Source organism: Haliotis rufescens, unplaced genomic scaffold (assembly GCF_023055435.1).
Source record: "Haliotis rufescens isolate VD_foot unplaced genomic scaffold, xgHalRufe1.0.p SCAF_50, whole genome shotgun sequence".
In the NCBI taxonomy this organism is placed as follows: Eukaryota; Metazoa; Mollusca; class Gastropoda; order Lepetellida; family Haliotidae; genus Haliotis; species Haliotis rufescens.
This window is the reverse complement of record NW_025964224.1, coordinates 2,656,054-2,679,115: the sequence shown is the minus strand read 5'-3', so window position 1 is coordinate 2,679,115 and position 23,062 is coordinate 2,656,054. Positions and strand designations below refer to the sequence as shown.

The 23,062-nt window shown below is 42.3% G+C and overlaps 2 protein-coding genes across 5 annotated transcripts; both read right to left on the bottom strand.

Annotated features, from left to right (window-relative positions):
• Window positions 1-2,179: 2,179 nt before the first annotated feature.
• LOC124120950 (histidine N-acetyltransferase-like) lies at window positions 2,180-15,101 on the bottom strand. Of its 4 annotated transcripts, XM_046483871.2 has the most exons (6): window positions 14,859-15,101; window positions 14,098-14,179; window positions 12,511-12,767; window positions 10,643-10,873; window positions 9,125-9,722; window positions 2,180-2,639 (listed from the first exon to the last, which is right to left on the bottom strand). In XM_046483871.2, the coding sequence occupies exons 3-5, from the start codon at window positions 12,751-12,753 to the stop codon at window positions 9,135-9,137; spliced, it is 1,062 nt and encodes a 353-aa protein (XP_046339827.2). In that variant the 5' UTR covers window positions 12,754-12,767; window positions 14,098-14,179; window positions 14,859-15,101; the 3' UTR covers window positions 2,180-2,639; window positions 9,125-9,134. The 4 variants fall into 4 exon arrangements, with proteins under 4 accessions (XP_046339827.2, XP_046339823.2, XP_046339824.2 ...); XM_046483867.2 differs by lacking the exon at window positions 14,098-14,179 and having other exon boundaries at window positions 14,859-15,100; XM_046483868.2 differs by lacking the exons at window positions 2,180-2,639; window positions 14,098-14,179 and adding an exon at window positions 4,486-4,998.
• A 2,074-nt stretch (window positions 15,102-17,175) lies between these two features.
• On the bottom strand, window positions 17,176-19,797 carry LOC124120966. Its single transcript, XM_046483904.2, has 2 exons — window positions 19,617-19,797; window positions 17,176-18,422 (listed from the first exon to the last, which is right to left on the bottom strand). The coding sequence occupies exons 1-2, from the start codon at window positions 19,752-19,754 to the stop codon at window positions 18,024-18,026; spliced, it is 537 nt and encodes a 178-aa protein (XP_046339860.2). The 5' UTR covers window positions 19,755-19,797; the 3' UTR covers window positions 17,176-18,023.
• Between the last annotated feature and the right edge of the window lie 3,265 nt (window positions 19,798-23,062).

Below are 23,062 nucleotides of genomic sequence, written 5' to 3'. Positions count from 1 at the left end.
AATAACAAACATAACACACCCGTATAGCAAACTAACACACATACGCATAATAACAAACATCACACACACACACACACACACAATTTACAGAATTAAGATTCAATAAGCGACAAGCTACGGTGAAACATTTCGTCAACCATCAGTACAAAGGCTATGACACTTTGCCTCTCATAACTCGGGAGAAGATATCTTAACACAGATACAAAAATAATTGCGTTCTGTCGATTAATAAGGAAAAATGACCCCGTTGTTGTTGGCGCAATCACGTGACTAAATAACACCACATCATCCTCACAAATCAAAATAGCCTAACACCAGCTATATTTAGCCTAATAAGGCGTAGTACTGACGAGGCGTCAGAGGTTTCTTCTGTCGAACAGCCATCGCAGCATGTGTTCAGGTGAACAAAGCGCCGGGATGTCGTCACGGCTATTTCCATCCAAGCTCCCCGCAGCGTGTGCACCGCCGGAGAGGGAGGCAAATGACGGCGACAAGGTTATGAAACACTGTAGGGAGCTGGCAGCCTCCTTTAGGCCCCAACAAGGAGCTGCTCGTAATCCCAGTGCTTAGTCACCAGCGAAGTCTTAGCACGCCCATCGCAAATAACATCATACAACCGTTTCAGCAAAACAGAGATCAATGGTGATTATTTTATCTTACGAACGTATCATTTTTAACTATCGATTTAAGACGAACATATTAGAGGAGAAGAGTATGTTCGTTTAATATTCATGGTCGTATAGATAGATAAACAACAGACAAAATAACTTGTCAATATCCAGACAATCTAGTTTCGTTATTTGTGAGAAATCGACGGCACAACACAATAGGACATGTAGCTGATCTGTGTGGTATACGATTTATATATAGATAGGCTGGTTTTCAGAACAGGAATTATATTATTTGGGAAAGTTAATAATTCATGATTTTTCTTTTTTAAGCTGAGAATGTGCATCACAGTTTTGGGTCTGTTTCGGACAAGGACAAGACTTTGATTTAGCAGTCAATCAGTCATGTTTGAACAACTTTAATCAAATTTGCTGGGACAGCCCGACCCCAGTTCCACTGTACTGATTTCCAATATTGGACCGGAAGTCTGACAACATGCTACTAGATAAAAGTCTTTAGAAATATGCTCGATTCGGGCTGATGTCCAGGGCGTCATTTATGGACTTGACGGTATGAAATAACTAATTTTTCAAACTGGTTAAAATGACCACTAGCTCGTTTGTTTTGTTTGTTGTTTAACGCCGCACTCTGCAATATTCCAGCTATATGACAACAGTCTGTAAATAAACGAGAGATTCACATCATGAGCATTGATTTACGCAAGCAAAATATTATTAGTATGATTAACGACTGATTGGTTGCCAGTATCCATACTTTCACTTCAATATTGAAGAAATAACCGAATTGTTAATGTTTTTGAGGCTATAACAGTGTAGGTCATATATTAGTTAGTGAATTGGGTTTAACACCGCATTTAACAGTATTCCAGTTATATCACGGCGTGTCAGCTTAATGTGGGAGGAAAGCTCGAAGTGATGCAGTTCTCAGATGTTTACCACTTCGGTGAAACCCACGAGCACTGGTATGGTGCTGACAAACATAGAAAAATAATCGGGATTATCAATCATAGGTTTCGGGCTTTCCCGAAGGGACGCAACTCTGCACGGCGACTTGCGGCGCCTTGGACGACTGGGCCACCCGTGACCCCTTATAGTGCCAGAAAGAGTACAGTCCGGCTAAATTATTACTGATCACGAGACAACAACCTACAACCTTAATCATCCGTATTCTGCGATTCCACGATCGCGGAAACATTTGCAGAAAACGTAACTCACTGCAGAATTGCAGAAAAGGCGTAGAACTGACCCTTTTATTTATCAATCAATGCACTAATTTTCAAGATTTTTGTTATTGAATTTTGCACTCGAGTGATGCTTATATGTAAACATTTGACATGTGAGTGAAACATACAAAATAGGAATGCAGCAATAAAACGAAATTTAAAGGTCTGGCACGATTTGATCAACACTTCCAACGACTGTTTCACACTGGTGACGATTTATCCAGACAGCATTGTCTACGTATGGTCACATCGTCTGCTGTATTAGTGAATTTATAACACTGTCAGAAATATCAAATCGAACAAAGATGAAACAAAGCCCTTTACCTCTCGCAGCACATATGACATTTAATCGCAAAAGTGTCGCCATGACAACGTTTAAACGAAATACGATGATGCATCCTGAGCGGCGATGACGTAGCTACCTGTGGCCCCACATCTATTCGCGAAGCTGTATTGTACTGAGATGACGTGGACGAGGATGCTTGTTGCTACTGCTGCTGTTCCCAGTCGGTGGTTACGCCAGCTTGTACGTGGTGACGATCATTATAACGACGCCAGCGAAGATAGGAAATAACATTTTTGAACAAAGTGAAACTTCGTTAATCTGTACTACTGGTCCCTCCGGAACCTTCCTGGTTAACAACTGTCCGGATAAACGAAACATGTACCAAAAACTAATTGGGCGGTGGGGTAGTCAGGTGGTTGACACATTAATCTGTTCGTCGCGCTGAAGTCCGGGATCGATGCCCATAGGTAGAATGTAGAATGTGGTCTCCCCGTGATATTCCTGGAACATTGTTAAAAGCGGCGTAAAATCATATTCACTCACCTAACAATACTCGTAAGATCATAACTTATCATTTTGAAATGTCAAGATCATTATCTTGAACTTTCAACTTATGTATCTTGAAATTTCATCTTAATATCTTGAAATGTCAACTTAGTATCTTGAAATTTCAACTTAGTATCTTGAAATTTCAACTTAGTATCTTGATATTTCAAGAAAAAAAATCCCAAAAACAAATGGCCCTAAAAGGTTTCTGCAAAGAATAAGCTTTACAGACCGATTCCGAGTAGGAAAGTCGAACTAGTGTTTCCAGTCTGCCGAGGGTTCGCTTTCACCAAGGACCATCAAACTTGACCTCGACAGGAAACCAGGCGTACTGATAAAAATGTCCACCAGGTCCCTTGCTTAAAACCGCCGTTGAACCCATCAACCCCATCAAAATAATTATGGTTTTATCACATACCATATACCGATATATAGTCTCTGGTTTTATATTATAGGCTATTTAAACTCTATATTAGTGCATATATTCAGAGTTTATTCCCCTTAAATCACTTTATCCAACTTCTTCGTTAATTTATACCCGAGGACTTGCTTGGCCTTGAGATATCCATGGTGTTATAAACGCTCCAACTGTCCCCTCTGATTTATGAGAACGCGGGGAGTAGCTGCACACGTGCAGGTGTAAAGGTCAGCTACCTTCATCAGTCAAACCAGGTCACGGTGACCCAGTAGCGTTAACTTAAAGTCGCCTATTTTTCTTTTTTCTAAAAGTGAATAATTTAAGTTTAGAATGACCAAATAAACAAAAACGTGGCTGCGTTAAGTGGATGAACATTGCTGTCTGCAGTGAAACGTGACACCGGGGATAAATAAGCTCTCAACAGCGCTGTGCTTTAAACGAGGTTCCAATTGCCATGTAAATAGACGCGCCCTCCGTCAGCCTCGGGACTGACCCTCAGGTGACCCTGGTCAGCTGATTACTTAACGCTGGTCAATGGACACGTTCTCTCACAAACAACTGAGTAAACTCGGGCATTGAGAAGCTTCGGTGATTTGTGGGTAGATGCATGACCTAGAACACAAGTACAAGAAGCGCCTTCTTTTCTTGTAGGGACAGTTCCCCTGCGTCACTCCATTTTTGCATAACAAGTAGGCTTCGCTACAGCTACCCTGTAGGGATATTGACATGTTTACACCCGAGATGAGATGAGAGTTGTGATTGACCTAATTTGTCCAATATTCGATTAACCTACTTATACAACTCGAACGGTTGTGTACTTTCAGTGGAAGATTCTCGGCATAGAGCAACTTAATGTTTTTGGGTAGAAGCATGTGGAAATAACAATTAAGTGGTGTCAACATTGATACAATGGAATACACATAAAAAAACATTTTATGCTCCATGCATCCTACGAAAACATATTTTTGTGTGTAGAGCTTCGAATGTCTGGGGTGGAAAGGTCAATCGTTGTCAGCCAGAAAGATAAAATCCACTGTGTAAATCTAATCAAGTTATGAAAAGACCTTAAAAAGACCCTTCATATCTCTATGGACCCATGAAGATCCGGGGTAGAATAGGTCTTCAGCAACCCATGCTTGCCGGAAAAGAGGCGACAAACGGGATCGGGTGGTCAGGCTCGCTGACTTGGTTGATGCATGTCATCGTATCCCAATTGCGTCGATCGATGCTCATGATATCAATCACTGGATTGCTTAGTTCAGACTTGATTATTTACACGGCCGTCATATAGCTGGAATATTGCTGAGTGCGGCGTTAAACAAACAAATCATATCTTTATCACATTAACTTTGAAATAAGTTTAAACAAAACTAATTAAAAACATTGAAATGTGCATACGATTTATTAGATGTTCAACATGAAATGTGCTCAGTCTATCAATAACTGGCAGAGGATTTAAGAAAATGAAGTATGGTAGGCACCGGATATTTTCCTTTTACTTTTTGAATAGAGGCAAGTGATTGGGGTAAGCTGAGGCCGCCTTGAACAGTTTTCAGGTCTATCACGATTTGCGTAATCGTCCATGTGCGTTGTTACTTTGCTCGTCATGCTACGAGGCATGATCTACATTGTAATAAAAAATATTCTTAAAGGTTCGTCAATCCATTCAAGGTAAAACAAAAATGAAGATTCTCTTGTTTCCAGTTCTATTGAGCAACCACGCATAGACATGAGGTTGAACGTCATTTCATGCTTGCTTAGGTACATTTTCAAATGGTATAGCGCACAACAGAATGCGAACAAAGAAAATACTGGTCACACGTTGCCCTGCGTCTGAAGGGTGTTAGAGTTACTTGCCCTTGTCGTGTACCAGAACGCTGAAAAACACAGCGCGGTCTGAAAAGATTATGACGGAAAACAGGAAATATTTTTGTTATCTATAATAAATAATAACACTTTGTATGTTTATTGTAGTTATCACATAGTAAATGAACGTCTTCCAATTATAAACTATGGGCCCACAATCAAACCTGTGACCAGATCCAGCCGGTAATATGTGAGTATGTAATGCAAGCGAGGGTTTACATTACGACAGTGAATGAAACACGTATCGCTATTAACAACTTAAATGAGGATCGAATGGTCACAATGGATGCAGAGTATAGCAGTGCTTGGGCATGGGACGTTCGGACCGCCTCCGTGGTCGAGTGGTAGAGCGTCCGCCCGGAGAGCGGAAGGTCCGGGGCTCGATTCCCGGCCGCGTCATATCAAAAGACGTTAAAAGATGGTACTTGTTGTGACCCTGTCTGGCGCTCGGCATTAAGGGACTAGAGGTACAGTATACTGTGCCTGAGTGGGATATTCATGTTAAACTGCGACATGGTATCTCAGGGAGCTGGCGCTATAAATCGGCATTAGTCCGGACTAGTACAAGTAGATCCCCCCCCACACACACACACAGACCCCCCCCCCCCCCACACACACACACACACGCATGCTCGTCGCTATATAAATGCAACAATCTTTGACGCGACGTTAAACCCCATTTCACCCCACCTCACATCTATCATTACGTTGGTGCTCACACTATCAACCTATGGGATACGTGTGACATTGCTGACTCAGGATCCGGGTCTCAGGTGGTATGTGGCGGTGTATGAAAAAAGGTGTTGAATGTAAAGGTGTGATGGTGTTTTGCTTTGTTTGTTTGTTTGTTGTTTAACGCCACACTCAGCAGTATTTCAGCTATATGACGGCGGTGTGTAAACAATCGAGTCTGGAAGTGTTAAAAGTAGGAGATATTGCAAGAGTTAGTGAGTGAGTAAGGGTTTAACGCCGCTTTTAACAGTTTTCCAGTTATATCACGACATGTCAGCGTGGTGTGGGATTTGTTTGTTTGTTTGTTGTTTAACGCCACACTCAGCAATATGCCAGCTATATGACGGCGGTATGTAAACAATCGAGTCTAGACCAGACAATCCAGTGATTGACATCATGAGCATCGTTCTACTCAATTGGGATACGATGACATGCATCAACCACGTCAGCGAGCCTGACCATTACGACAAGCATAGTCGCCTGTTACGGCAAGCATGGGTTGCCGAAGACCTATTCTACCCCGGATCTTCACGGGGGGACAAGCATGGGTTCCTGAAGATCTATTCTCCTCCGGATCTTCACGGGGGGACAAGCATGGGTTCCTGAAGATCTATTCTACTCCGGATCTTCACGGGGGGACAAGCACGGGTTCCTGAAGATCTATTCTACCCCGGATCTTAACGGGGGTACAAGCATGGGTTCCTGAAGACCTATTCTACCCCGGATCTTCACGGGGGGACAAGCACGGGTTCCTGAAGATCTATTCTACCCCGGATCTTCACGGGGGGACAAGCATGGGTTCCTGAAGATCTATTCTACCCCGGATCTTCACGGGGGGGGGGGGGACAAGCATGGGTTCCTGAAGATCTATTCTACTCCGGATCTTCACGGGGGGACAAGCACGGGTTCCTGAAGATCTATTCTACCCCGGATCTTCACGGGGGGACAAGCACGGGTTCCTGAAGATCTATTCTACCCCGGATCTTCACGGGGGGACAAGCACGGGTTCCTGAAGATCTATTCTACCCCGGATCTTCACGGGTCTTGTGTGATGGTGTCGAAGGTGTAAGTGTGTAAATCGAAGGTGTGGAATATGAAAGGTTGAATTTGGTGATTAGGGATGTGAATACGAAGAAAACAAATTAAGACTCGGTTTGCGTTTCATCGTATTTCGATTTATCTGGCGAAATTTTAACACATCACCTTGTCGTATAGCTGTGCGGCGATACTCACAGAAATCTAAAGCCACGACTAACTCACATTACATTCGAATGCGACTAAAAATACAGCAATATTTCTGTGATGAAATATTTTCGTGATTACCATCTACGAACCCCTGAAATATCAGCGTTATCGCTATTTTCGTCAGTATGTACTGGTTCTAGTGTTTAAATACATAAACCCAACACAGTGTTTGGGGCATCCTCAATTATCCATTCTCCAAAACACAATAAGCTGGATAATCGAAGATTAATTCGGGCTGACCACAGATCTTCTACGTCGTTCATTTCGCAACTTTCAGCAATATTCCAGCAATATAACGACTGGGGAGACTTGAAATGATATTATACCTATGTAGGGAATAGAACCCGGCCATCGGCGTGACGAGCGAACGCCTTAACCTCTAGACTTTATCAACGCTCCTTTCAATCTTTCTGGGGAGCCTGCATTGTTTGAATGGAAGACTAAAAGAAGTATATTCAGTATATAGAAAATTGCGCAATGAAAGCAAGGATTGTGTATATATTCTGATACTACATCAGTCAATCATTGTTGGTACGTATTGAAAATAGACGACAATTTTGTACAAATTCAGACCGAAAATCGAACTCCGCAAATGAGATGCTCAGAAGAGATTTACCGGCCGCTTCATTCAATTTTTACAGACAATCTATGGAAGTCCCATTGACTTGTCGGAATGGTGACAGAGGAAATTAAAGGGTAATGTACACTGAATTTAGAAACTTGCTGAATATGTAGAAATAACACCACGGCTAACATGTACCCCCCGGGGCCTCAGTAACTCTTTTTTCTGACAAGTTTCCTTATCGATCCTGGGCCAGACAAACCTGTGATTGAAAAACGAACAACGATCCATATCATCAAGGCATCGTGGCAAACAATCAGCCAACCACTTTCTGCACAATGACCATGAAGTATCAACTATCCAGTTTTACCATGAGGCTATACTCAACGAAGGGACCTGCACGGCCATCGGAATGATTACATGGGGCGAGACCCGTGAAGATGAACCGCCTCTGTGGTCTAATGGTAGAGCGTCCGCCCGGAGAGCGGAAGTTCCGGGGTTCGATCCCCAGCCGCGTCATACCAAAAGACGTTAAAAGATGGTACTTGTTGTTACCCTGTCTGGCGCTCGACATTAAGGGGCTAAAACAAGGACTGGTTGGCTCAGTATACTGTGTCTGAGTGGGGTATTCATGTTAAACTGCGGCATGGTATCTCGAAGCCTAGCACTATAAAACGGCATCAGTCCGGACTAGTACAAGCAGCCACACAAACACACACACGTGCATGCACGTCGCTATATAAGTGCAATAATCTTTGACGCGACGTTAAACCCCATTTCACCTCACCTCACCCACCCGTGAAGATCGGGGGTAGAATAGGTCTTCAGCAACCTATGCTTGTCGTAAGGGACGACTAACGGGATCAGGTGGTCAGGCTCGCTGACTTGGTTGATGTCACCGTAATCCATTTGAGTAGGTCGATGCTCATTATGTCAATCACTGGATTATCTGATCCAGGTCTGGTTTACTTCTTTGAGGATTGAACCAAATCACTAACTAATTTTGCGTGAAACTGAGGATCAAGGTCCTTTAACTGGAGTGGCGTTGTACCTGCATATAATGTTGTGTGAGGAATGGGACAAGATGTACTGCGCTTGGGATGTGATTTCCTGAACCGGAATTAATGTCATTGAACCAGAAGAGCATATTAGTTTCTCATCAAGATAACTAGATGCATAGAACATTCTGTAATATGATTTTGTCTCAGGTATTTCAAGAAATAATTGTAGCCTGAATGTGCTGGACGTGGCCCCCATATCATTAAATGGTAAGTCCCCATCACTTTTGGAGCCTTCCAGAAACTCGGTGAAGTGGCTCCTTCTGGGTTTTCAAGTACTCGTGATCCCCTCTCTAAAGATTGTGTGGATGTACCCCAAACAGGGCGTAACAACATTTTCCCAGAATATGCTGAAAAAATACTTTGCTTCCGGTATTTAAAAAGATAATTGTAGGCTGAATATGCTGGGAGTTGCCCCTAGAATATTACAATATAATGTCCTCATCCTTTTCCAGAAACGGCACTGAAGAGACTGATTCTCGTTTTGTAAGTTGATCTACTTTCTAGTTGGTAAACATAATGTGGGTGACAAAGGCCCACCGTATCAGCAGCAACTCACCTCTACGCCACTAGTCTACCCTGAAGTCTCTTTCAATGACGACCTGTGCCTTGACTGGCCACTCCACACGGTTGATGCCTAATGTACGGAGGGCCTCGTAGACCTCACTCATGTCCACAGACACTGACGAGAAGATGAGGAGGTGGACTCTCTCGTCAACTTCATCCTGCGTCTCTCTATGACTAGCATCTTCACCTTTGTCATGAACTCGGCGCATCTGTGCAATGTGGGCTATCTCCTGCAGGTGCTTGTACACATGGGCTGTCAGGCCTACAGGGTGGTCTCCGTAGATGTCAATATTATAGGCTAGGCCGAGTTTACACGAGTGGCTTTTGCCAAAGGAAAGACACTCATATGGAGATTCACCAGTGTGAAAACAAACATCTGCGGTGGTCATTTGAGGAACGTTTTGAGGATGAGCTCTGAATGGAATCCTGTTCACAACAATTCGATCTCCTGGAAATAGGTAGCCATGTGTTTGTTTATCAGACAGAAGTCTTTCCAAGTCAGTTTGTGTAGGAATCGAGAACTGGATCTCATTACGAGGCAGCTGATTAAGGTGAAGGTCGTTCACACGAAAGGGAAAACAATGGATAGGCTGGAAGGAGCAAAGCATTGGTCAATTATTCATTTACAGGACACAGGACATCAGACAAGCCAAACCAATATGCTGAGATGAACTTTCTGGAATAAATTAAATGTAAAATGTATATTATCCAAATGGATACTACGATTATGCTTTATAAAAAATAAATATGGAATCTTTAGAAGTGGGCTGTATGATATTGGTAGGGATTTTCTTGACATTGAATTGGTCTTGGATATAGATTTACTTACTGAAGAAACGTTTGAAGTTATGGAGTTTTGGGTGAAGGCTTTCATGCTTTGTTTCAAAAACAGTGTGAAAACATACAATACTCTTTTGTTTCTTTGCCCCCTCCCCCCAAAAAACCCCCACAATAAATAAATAAATAAAAATGAAAATAATAAAAAAAAATAATGTAAAAAAATATATATAAATAATAAAATAATGAATCTTGAATGAGAGATTAAACCACATTTTACCTCAGCTCTAATGCCAATGAAATCAGCTTTATAGGTTGACATAAAATTATGTTGAAATGTACATTACCCTTTCCAAAACTATAGAAGAACCCTGCGCGTATGGATGCGACAGCATCGGGTGCCCATATTCTGTCTCAAACATTTCATACAGGATATTCTTATTGCTGGAATAACCTGACTTGATGTGATGTAAGAGCTGGGCCATGACGCCTTGACCTCCGAAACATAGGGACAAAGGTAAGGGGTTAAACTGAAGTTTGGCGCAAGGGTAGCCAAGTGGTTAGTGTGTTCGCTGGTCAGATAGACACTAGTCCTGTTCCAAAATTAGTAAACAGTAGTGTAAAAACGTACACCACACTTATGTTTCTTAACCCAAAACAAAATCCTATACTTCTAATGTCAAATACATACAGCTAAAAAAAACCCATACAATTATGTTGAAATGTACATTACCCTTTCCAAAACCATTGAAGAACCCTGCGCGTATGGATGCGACAGCATCGGGTGCCCATAATCTGTCTCAAACATTTCATACAGGATATTCTTATTGCTGGAATAACCTGACTTGATGTGATGTAAGAGCTGGGCCATGACGCCCTGACCTCTGTAGGATGCGTGTGTACGTCCGCCCGTGAACAGCAATGTTCTACCGCCATCCAGGAGTCTAGCACATGCGAACATCATCTGCAATAGATAATAACCGAGTTGTTTTTACGCTGCTTTAAATCATATTTTTAGGATCAGCTTGGAATGGCCCAACAGGGAGCGACGCGCGACGCATGCCGTCATTGCCAGAACGTTTGGATGCGCCCATTTACCGTTGCCAGGTTGATGCAACGGTTACGTCAGACAGGCCGAGAAGCGGAAGACCACGGGTGACCACGCCCATTCAAGACCGCTACATCCGGACAATTCACCTTCGAAACCGCTTCGTCATGGCGACGTTAACGGCAGCGACGGCACTGCGACACAGGAGCACATCGACCCCACCGATGCGTGGGTGTTGACACCTCAACATCGCCTCGACAGAAATATAGACCAGGAGACTGCGTGACAGGGCACGTGTTATGTTCTCCGATGAGTGCAGATTCTCTGTCTTCAGGAACGATGGTCGGCAACGTGTTTACAGACGAGTTGGTGAACATCCAGCACCGAATTGCATTCATCTAGTCCAGGTATTTGGAGGCGGAGGCGTAATGGTCTGTTGGGAACCTGCAGTGTCTTGAAAACGAGGCTCGTGGTTATTCATGGAAACATGAATGCATAGTGATATCGAAATAAAGTTTTGAGACCAGTTGTGGAGCCATTCATCCAGCAACAGTCCCGTGGAATCATTTTCCAGCACGACAATGCGACGCCGCATTCGCATGGTTGACGCAGAACTTCCTTAACAACGCGAATATTCAGGTTTTGCCATGGCCGTCATGCTCGCCGGATATGAACCCCATTGAACATGTATGGGACCACCTCGATCGCCACGTCAGAAGTCGCCCAGTGGCTCCGGTCAACCGCCGGCAGTTGGAACAATGACTCCTTGACGAATGGCAATGCATTCAGACATTTGACGTCATCGGCCCGTCGACGTCTTCTGGCGTGCCTTAATGCTCAAGGTGGACATACCCGATATTAACGTGACATTATGATGAGTATTATGACATTTTACACACTTGCCTCGTCATGTGTTATGACTGTGGCTTTCATTGTTGATCTCACGCGTCTTGATTGAAATGAATTTTTGTACACATGATGTTGAAAGATTCCTCTAATGATATATACCACTATGAATTTTCTGTATAGATTTGTTTTTCTTCCATAACCTTTCAAACACTTGGTATCGTTTCTTTTGGACATGAATGTATACACAGAAAGACCATTGTTTTTAGGCCAAAGATGTTTACCCATCTGGGTTCGGTGATGCCTAACGAAGAACTATAATCAGGGCTAATTGGATTCCGCAATTAACGGATTCTCACGAGATTAAGGTAAGGCACTGTGGCGCCTTAGATCACTTAGAAGTGCTCCTTCCGTATGAAACGATGTCTTGGAGACGCCCAGGCCCACACCCACGCCCACGCCCACGCCCGCCCGCGCCCACGCCCACGTCCACGCCCACGCCCACGCCCACGCCCACGTCCACACCCACGCCCGTCCACATGCACGCTCACATAGAAAGATGGCAAGTTTCAAAGTCATAATAACAGGTTTCAGGTGAAAAAATATTCCAACAGACCAGTAAATTATTCCACAAACATGCTTCGTCTGATGTTTTGCTGGAGTCTAGTGCCTACAACTAAACGGTCTACACCACCCTGTATACGTACGATTCGGTTGTCGACTTCACCAAGGTGTGCTGATAAGTTTGGGTCTGTGACTGTGCTGTGGAATCCTTCTGGAAGATAGTCTCGTCCCCGGTGCACATTCTCGTTAATTTTCATCACACCTTCGTAATCATTGATTGTGGCTTTCCGGAAGCTTACTTTGACCTCGGAAGATCTGGTACAGAAGTGCCGGTTGTGTGCGTACTTCAGACTCGTTGCGAATCGTTGCAAGGCGTTTCGTATCATGACTGCTCGTTTGTCTGCGAGGAAAAGGTGAGTGACAATATTATTGTTTATTTTTCGATTTTTGAAAGGCCTTCGATTCAATCAGTAGAGATCTTTTATGGAACGTTGTTGCCACACATAATATTCATGGATGTATGTTAAATAGTATGAAAGACTTGTATTGTAAGATAAAGGCTTTGTGTCAAGTTATTTTTATATCAGAATATTTTGACTCATATGGAGTCAGACAAGGTTGTGTTTCAGATCAGTTACAATCTGATCTTCGATCAAGGTATTTTCATCAAGACAATCAAAATATTTCTACTATATATCAGATATATAACATAACTGTTTATATATTTGCCTTGTGTAACCAGAGTTTCGTCATAAATATCTTAAGTATATACTTCTTCACTTCAACAGGGACTTTAATACACATTTTGAAATTTTGAATTCTTGTAATCCAGTTACTATTGTTAATTACAGTTATTATATCAAGGGTGCATTAGCTTCTTTGAGAGGCATTTAGAAGTTGGAGTACTAAGTAAGGATAAGATTTATGGATGAACAACTTCTTTTATTACAATGACAATTAGGGGCTGCATGAGCTATGCGTTCCTTGTACTACTAAATGCTACACGGTGTCTTCGCAGGACGCTTAATTAATAGGATTAAAAGTTGTTGTTGCAAGAGGTTCAGTCAATGGAGCATCTCCGAGAACTGTCACGATATACTTTTACTATTACTGTGCTGAACTGAGTTTAAGACGCAGTTGTGCTCACCCATTATTATCATTTATGTGCTCAGTGACTATAAAACAAGAGCGGGTGTAGAGATTTCTATCATTCCATAATGTCAAATGTGCAGATGGTAACATTCACAATATACATTTTTCAACTATTTGCAATGTCAGAATTATTTATCTGTTAGGGATATATCAATGTAATTGTAATATCTTGTTATTATGTAAATTATGAAATAAACAATTTGATGTAATGTTTTGTTGTTACAATCGATTCATGCGTCATCGTTTTAACCAAATACCTTATAAAGTAATGTACAGTAAACTACGTTTATAACGAACTGACGGATATAACGAGCTTATTTTTAGACCCGGCTATTTGCTGTATATATGCTGTATATATATGCTTATAACGAACTACGGTCATAACGAACAAAAATTAATGGTCCCTTTGAGTTCGTTATAACCGTAGTTTACTGTACTCTTGAAACAACATTCCCAAACGTAGTGATAATGCTGTCATCAGGCGAGCTGATCCTGAACAAGTTTGTTTAGATAAAAGAACTGTAAACAAAACCACGGTTATCAGGGGCGACCTCCTGCGACTTAACCGTGACACACACCTGCAACATCTATAAGCTGTCTATTGTCTGCAGACCCGTGAAGATCCGGGGTAGAATAGGTCTTCAGGTACCCATGCTTGCCCTAAAAGGCAACTATGCTTGTCGTAAAAGGCGACTAACGGGATCGGGTGGTCAGGCTGGCTGACTTGGTTGATGCATGTTGTCGATCCCAAGTGCGTGGATCGATGTTCATCATATCAATCACTGGATTGTCAGGTCCAAACTCGATTATTTACAGACCGCCGTCATATAGCTGGAATATTGCTGAGTGCGGCGTTCAACAACAAACAAACAAACAAACATTCCTATTCTCTCCAAACCATTCATCTACACGTTTTGTCGAAAACACAAGCGGCCGTATTTACTAATCTCTCGTTGACAGATTTGGTCGGAGGCTGTTTTCTCCGCATTCCGACCTTAAACTTCTCATGAAAGTCGGAAGTCTGACCCTTTCCTTCACCCAACTATAGTGACCGATCTCGTCAACCCCATTGACCGTCTGAAAGAAAAAACGGGGCGTTTCTCATTCGCCGTATTTAACCAGTCGCCCATTGGCCGTTTTAAATATTAGTTGGTTTCGTTTCATCCCGATCTTAGATACACGTCTTCCCATACTTCGCCCACTTTTGTAATTTCGTGCAGACAAACTAAGCTGAGCATGTCTGATACATAGTGGAAGTGATGTCCCAGAATAATATAATGTCCTACGTATAATCTAAGACTTCTGGTTCGCAACTAGTTACAACACGCCTCGTACTTACCTCGAGCAATACACTGTAGCTCCTCAGTGTAACCAGGTCATGGTAACATGCATATCACCGAGTATCACCAAAGCCTGACGGCTATGTAATGCTACGCTCGCTCGTGGCTAGACTTTATTTACCACTGCGTCTGGTTGCGCTAATTATTAGAGTAAAGACAGAGCAGGGACAATACATGTATACTAGTTAATAGTTTTACATCACACCGTACGACACTAGCAATATCAGGCCAATAACCACTACTGTCGTCCTCCACACATTGTGCCGCCCTTTCTACACGTGTCATCTGACGTGTGTTATATTTATAGCGGCTGAACATACATTGTACCATCTAGGGTTGTTATATCGTGTAATGTTACCCCGACAGGACCGACTTAAATGTTAAAATGAACAGTGTTTCAGTTATATCACGTTGGGGTTTGGTAATTGTCATAACGCGTTGTTTTCGTCTGAATTATCCCTTTCATGGCAACAAAGACCATTGCTGTTATGATCATCTTTTGTTGTCTTGTTGTTCGGCAACCACGTTATGACACCATGTTTAATATAAGTATTAAGCTAATTCTCATCTTGATATAAAGAGTGATTTTTTATGTTTTATTTATGTTGCCATGCTATTAAGGTCCACAGTTGGATGAGATTGCATACCGTCTCCACGTTAATATTCCTGAGCTTAATTCAAACATTACAAGGGGCGGTCGGGTAGCCTAGTAGTTAAAGCGTTCGCTCGTCACGCCGATGACCCGGGTTCGATTCCCGACATGGGTACAATGTGTGAAGCCCATTTCTGGTGACCCCCGCCGTGATATTGCTGGAATATTGCTAAAAGCGGCGTAAAACCATATTCACTCACTCACTCAAACATTACAAATGTATCATTACCTGGTTACGGCCTATATAAACATTAAAAGTTACATTGATAGCCACGCGTTTCATAAATAATAGTGACGAATGCCTCCGAAATGTTGAAAAGTATCTACATGTTGTGGAATGGCTGAACGAGTAAGTGAATGAGTCAGTTAACATTGAACATCACCTCGACAAAACCCCAGCCTCACAGCGACGAGATCTATTGAACATCACCTCGACAAAACCCCAGCCTCACAGCGACGAGATCTATTGAACATCACCTCGACAAAACCCCAGCCTCACAGCGACGAGATCTATTGAACATCACCTCGACAAAGCCCCAGCCTCACAGCGACGAGATCTATTGAACATCACCTCGACAATACCCAAGTTTTGTTGAAAGGTAGCGCAATATAGGAATTCACATTGTTGTCATACTGTATATTATAATTTTTATTTATGGGCAATATGGCGAAGTTCACTGAGTACACATGGCTTTGACCCTTGGCGACCTCGGCTCAGAATACGTGCCCCATAATTGCCTTAAGAGTCGAACAATGGGATCGGATGGTCAGCTATGTGACTTGACTGGATCGTACCCGATGGCGAAGGATGTCAATCCATTCGTCACCACTGCTTCTTTCTGTCACCTACAAGAAGACTCGTCTCCCTCTCGATGGCCGCCATGGATCGAAACCGCACAAGCAATGAAGTATGCGCCTCAGGATATTGGTACGTCGGTCAGCATCCCGATATATTGTTTCAATTAATTCGGCTCATCCACCTAATAGAAGAGGCTCTTAACCAACGAAAACACAGACAATGTTCAATAGTTTTATTGCGTGACAGTTTCATCAGTACTGTAATTGAGTCAAAACGTGAACCACCATTACCATAAGTCTGGACTGTTGTTTGATCGGGTATAAATTAAAATCTGGCCTCAGGGGGGAGGGACCAGTGCAACGGGTCGGTAGCGTTTTCACCAGAAATTCTGACACAGCACGGGAACGATGGGGCTTTGCGTTGGCATCCGTAAATACCCGTCGATTGTCAAATTACAATATTCGGTTCAGGATGTTTGGGATGTAGCTATCACCGTAGAGATCGTCTGCCATGTCCAGCTACAGTCATGAAGAATTGCCAGCTCGGAGGTTCACACAGTTTAACCAACGCTTTTAAATCGTTCACACTTCAATGAACCCATCCAAACTGTCGTTCAATTCTTAAAGGAGCTCATTGAATTTTATAAGTTAACGAAGCATACTTCCGTCATTAATTGTGATAGAGATTACTTTAACAAGCTTTGGTCAAGCTGCCATGCTGTATTTCTGTGAATATATTGTCATGCAAAACCCTGTAAATGCTCTAGAAAAATAAACAAATTTTAAAAATAATTTCTATAAGTGTCCTTTATTATTTCATGGGTAATAAATAATTTCCATGTGCATATATAGAAATACATCTCTAGACATGGTGGATAGGACTGCAAGGTACACATATGAACTGTGTATACTATTTGTTCATGCTGTCCATGAAAGGACAAATTCAGTCATAAAGTACATCCGTTTTAAATTTTCATTTCTGGCAAGGAAATGACAAACTCAAAATTGCGACTCTAAACTAAATATGCCAGTGAAATTCATTGTTAACCTTATTTTAAACCGAAAACCGCTTTTGTCTCGTGAGTTATTTTCATGTCATATAAAATTAAAAAACCCCAGTAACCTGCAAATACCAGATGAACAGCTGAGAATAATTGAGTTGAGATGCTTGCCAAATATACATTTGGCAAAAGAATATATCTATATCAGAAAAGTTAACTTTAAAAACAGGAATACGACAGCGCCTACGTTTTACCATAAAAAGCGTATGCAATAAGAGTTATCGTTCTTGTTTGAAGTAGTTCCCGAGGTTATAGCCAATATGAGATTCTACGAGATTCTACGAGAGGGACGCAAGTCTCCGTTCAGTTTGTCCAGAAATGGCACTAGTTGGCAGCGAATGGATGTCGATCGATGTATCAACCATTGGTTTATCTGGTCTAGACTTGATTATTTTACAGGCTGTTGTTATAACGCTGGACAATGTAGAGTGCGGCGTTAAATATACTACAGTCTTAGTTGTGACCCAGAAGCACCACGGCTATTCCTGAGTGAAGCACTTTTCCATCACAACTTGTGTCTTGACTGGCCATTCTGACTCGCTGAATCCCAATTTGTGGAGGGTCTCATGAATTGCAGTGTCAACAGACATACAAGTAAATATGAGGAGGTGTATTTGATCAAGGTTTGCGCTTTGTGCTTTGTTAACATCACTTCAATGTCCTTGGTTACGCTGTACACTGTGGGCTATCTCCAGCAGGTGCCTGTGTACATGGGCTCTGAGACTTTTGGGGTGACTTCCATAGATGTCAAGGTTATACGCCAGGCCGAGTTTACACTGGTAGCCGGTCCCAAAGGACAGGCACTCTTGTTCGGGATACTTGCCAGTGTGATAACATGCGTTACTGTTCATGAAAGGAACGTTATGGGGATCAGTTCTGAGAGGGATCCAGTCCACAACAAGTCTTCCGCCAGGAAACAGGTGTCTATTGGGTTTGTTGGGAGACATCAACTTTACTAAATGTTGGTGAGTTGACGTAGAAACCTGAGTGTTTTGCAGGGGAAGGGCTTCAACCGGCAGGTCGTTCACAGGAAAGGTGAAACAGTGGACACGCTGGAAGGAAATGAAACATTGAAGAAGATTGATGATTAATTAATTCATTCATTTAAAAGATAATCTTACTGAATATTCAATTCAAAGGATTCGAACGTAGATGAGTTACATGTAATTACCTCTTCTTCTTTTGTGTTCATTCCCATAGGGACTTGGTAAAGACTGATTATAAGAAAAAAAATATCTTATAATGCGCTGGCTTCTACGCATCAAAGCATGCTCAAAGCGCTGACAACACACGTGCATTAGAGTTAAATGACTGAATTGTCAAACCAAAAGGTTCGAGTCTTGAAAATATCAAGATGGGGCAGCACTGAGGGAAATTGGAAGAGCATTCTAAATCATTTCAGGAATTACTTAAAACGTTCGGGCACCAAAGGATTTAAGTTTCCATGTGTGAATGACCAGCTGAAGTTTTGTCACCAGACCGCAAGTTCCCAGCTGCTTGGTACATATGGACAACGTCGTTGAGATAAGGGGCGGTCGGGTAGCCTAGTGGTTAAAGCGTTCGCTCGTCACGCCGAAGACCCGGGTTCGATTCCCGACATGGGTACAATGTGTGAAGCCCATTTCTGGTGTCCCCCGCCGTGATATTGCTGGAATATTGATAAAAGCGGCGTAAAACCATACTCACTCACTCACTCACTCGTTGAGATAAGATGGAGCAGTGCCATTTACAGGGGCAGGGTAAGTGAAAGGCTCGTAACACGGAGCATGTGTGTCCTACACGGGACCTTGTTACATTCCTTGCCGCAGTGTTTTGGAATTATTAATTTATTTGTTCATTTAGAAGATAGTCCTAGTGAGTATTCATTTCAGATGATTTACATAGCTTACATTGTAGGTACATGTGATTTATTGATTAAAAACCGAACGCATCGGTGGTCATCAACAAAATCATGGTCTAATATAGATGGTGGACAATGTTTCCTTTTTACTTCGAATAATCAACCAATTCGAACAGTTATGATGTACATGTAGCTGGGTAGGTAGGGTATTCGCACGTCCTGAGGATGTAATTCAACACAAGACGACATATGTTGATTAAACCTAGCAATAGTACTTAAGCAGCGTGGTATCTCTGTTCTCTGCTGGGGCGGCTGATACATACATTGTGTCCTGTTGGTTCCATCAGACGTTTAAAAAAAATAGTTATACTAATCATTCTGTGTTTTATGTTGAGAAACACCTTACCCTTGTCAATACCTCAGAAATACACTGTTTGCTGACTTGAGACAGAATTGGGTGTCCTCCATCAGTTGCGAAAATATCATTAAGGATGCCCGTCCTGCTGGAGTAGCTTGCCTTGATGTGGCGAAGGAGCTGTCCCATTATGCCTTGACCTTGGTGAGCAACGTTCACACGCCCGGCTGAAAGCAGGAAGGTTCTTCCTCCATCCAGGAGTCTTGCACATGCAAAGGCAACCTGATTGGACAATACGTGAACATGAAGGGGACCTACAATCCACAGATCCAATCGGCTGTGTAGTTGTGTGCGCGCGCACTACCACCACCCCTTTTTAATTGAATAAAGCGACAACACCGTTTCCATAACCATTAGAAATCTCTGCATAAAGCAGAGTCGACAGTACGATTCTGACTCTATCATTAGCATGTGTTAAGGAATCACTATGAAATAGTGATGCTTCCAGGTATTCGTGGAAAGCTGAGCAGTTCCTGCCCCACTGGTGGCACCCGTCACAAACACATACAAAGGCAAGTCAATTGTTCACCTGATAAAATACTGGAACAAAGGGTACACGTCAAAATTGGGAATTGTGTCGGACATAATTTTGGTCACTGGTCCTGGTTCGTGAGGCCCTCTTCACCAACATCCCTCTACAAGAAGCGCTTGACATCCTCCGCAACAAGCTACATAATAGAATCCACGACCTAGCCCTAAAACTCACCATAGACAGCATCATCAGCCTAGCCGTCAGCTGCTTTGAACGCATCATATTTTACTTTCAACAACAAGATCAACAAACAAATCCCAGACTGCCTATGGGCTCCCCTCTATCTCCACTCATCACTGAAATCGTCATGACATCCTTTGAAGAATCAGTCCTCTCAACAGCACCATTCCAACCCCACTGCTGGTACCGGGAAGTAGACGACACATTCCCCCAGATGTCCCCTATAGCTCTCACGTGTTGTGTGGCTAAGATATTCGAAAAATGCGGTTTTCTTAGACAGAAGACTGGCAGGTCGATTTCAACCCTAATAAAACAGTATCTATTCAATTTTCCCGGAAGATTCCTCCTAATGTAAAACCAGTTTGGAATATGAGTAACACTACAGTTCAGGAAGTTCATTCTCATAAACATCTCAGACTTACTCGCCAAGAAGATTGTATGTGGACCGATCACATTGATAGCCTAGTCAAGAAGGTCAGTCCAATGATTCACTGTCTCAGGAGTTTCAAGTATCGTTTAAATAGAAAAACACTGGAAACTATGTATAAATCTTTCATATTACCGCTGTTTGACTATTGTTGCCACATATTGGACAACTGCACAAAAGAACAGGCGTTACTACTTGAAAAACTGAATCTAGATGCACTCAGAACTATTCGTGGTGCTGTTCGTGGTACTTGTGTCACGGTACACTTTTATATAGAGGCAAATCTTACCTCATTAGAAGAAAGAAGGCATTTTCAGCAGTTAAATATCTTTTATAAAATGGTTAACACTCTAGTACCAGATTATCTCTCATCCTTAGTTCCAAATAGAGTGTCGGATGCAAGTGATTATCATTTGAGAAACTGCTCACAGCTGCAAAACATAAAGTGTAAAACAAATAATTATGCCAAATCATTTATTCCAGATACAGCCAATATTTGGAACTAACTCCCTATTGAATAAACTAATGCCATTAGTTTAGGAAGTTTTAAAAGTTTTACAAAAAGCAATGATAAGAACGGTATGCTGTCAGATCTGCAAGGAATGGTATATACTTTGATGTAAATTATGGATCAAGATTCTGTCAGGTTATACACTCCCGTCTCAGGCTTGGCTGCAGTGATCTAAACGCCGCGAAATTTGCCAGATTTTTGTACGAAAGCCCGAGATGTTGTTGTGGCTATCACTCGGAAGATGCACTTCATTTCTTTCTTACGTGTCTCTTAAACAGTACAGTAAGGCAAAATATGTATTAATTCGTAAAAGGCTACGATTTAAATTCAATTCTAAATGATAATTCACATTTAACGACTGCAACAAATCTTGAAATTTTGAAATCAGTGCACAGTTTTATTCTATCTTCTTGCCGATTTAGGGATTGTCTGAGATGTTGGCTTTGCTGTATGATACTGCGATGTTGTTGTGCTGGACGTAAATAATAACGTAGCTGTAGTTGCGAGAGATAATCCAGTAATAAAACACTTATGAACAATAATTATATTTTATGTCAATTTTATATGCTATTTCTCATGTCACTTTCAAACATTGTAATGTGTACGTGTATCACGTCTAGGAGCTGCATTCAGAGAAGCACAATTACACAAGCAGTATAAGTCCCAACCCCGAGGGTGTATATACAAGATGCCACGCAACTGTGACCGCTGGAAAAACCCTCAGGCCCCCGACACTAGACTCAATGAACGTCAGACCTCTGTCAAATCCACTATTTCCGAACACATCCTCTAGAACTAAGACCATAACATCATGTGGGAGGCCACCAAAGTCCTGTCTACCAACAACTGGCGACAAAGAAAACTACAAGAAGCCATTGACATCAGGAGACGTCAGCCAGCCATGAACCGTGCCTAGTGCTTGGAACTTACTGCTTTGATCTTTGTCGGTGCCAATTATCCATCTGGCTTCCATTTGCCCATTGCTATTTCTAATTTTTTTTACCTATGAGTGCTAATTACCCCCGGCCTCCCGTTTACCTATCAGTGCTAATTACCCCCGGCCTCCCGTTTACCTATCGGTGCTAATTACCCCCGGCCTCCCGTTTACCTATCAGTGCTAATTACCCCCGGCCTCCCGTTTACCTATCAGTGCTAATTACCCCCGGCCTCCCGTTTACCTCTCAGTGCTAATTACCCCCGGCCTCTCGTTTACCTATCAGTGCTAATTACCCCCGGCCTCTCGTTTACCTATCAGTGCTAATTACCCCCGGCCTCCCGTTTACCTATCAGTGCTAATTACCCCCGGCCTCCCGTTTACCTATCAGTGCTAATTACCCCCGGCCTCCCGTTTACCTATCAGTGCTAATTACCCCCGGCCTCCCGTTTGCCCATTGTCAATTACCAATCAGTGATAATTTAATCCTGGCTTCAGTTGTCCATAACTATCAGCGCTAATTACTGTAAAGTGTTGGCTTCCATTATCTAATGCTAATCGCCTATCAGCGCTAATTATCTGTTGGCTTCCCTCGTTAAGTTTCCACCTTTTGTTATCTTTTTACTTTTGTTGTTACATGTATATATATACACAGCATTCAATCACCTGAAGGAGTAAGCATATACTCCGAAACGTTGTGTTCCTCAAAATAAAGAAGTTGACATCTATAAACTCCCCTCCCTATGTGTATCACTTCTGCACACACTACCTAACACATCGAACCGCATTACAAACCACCCTCAATCTAAACAAGGCTCTAACTCTAGAAGCAATACTAAACCCACAAAATAAA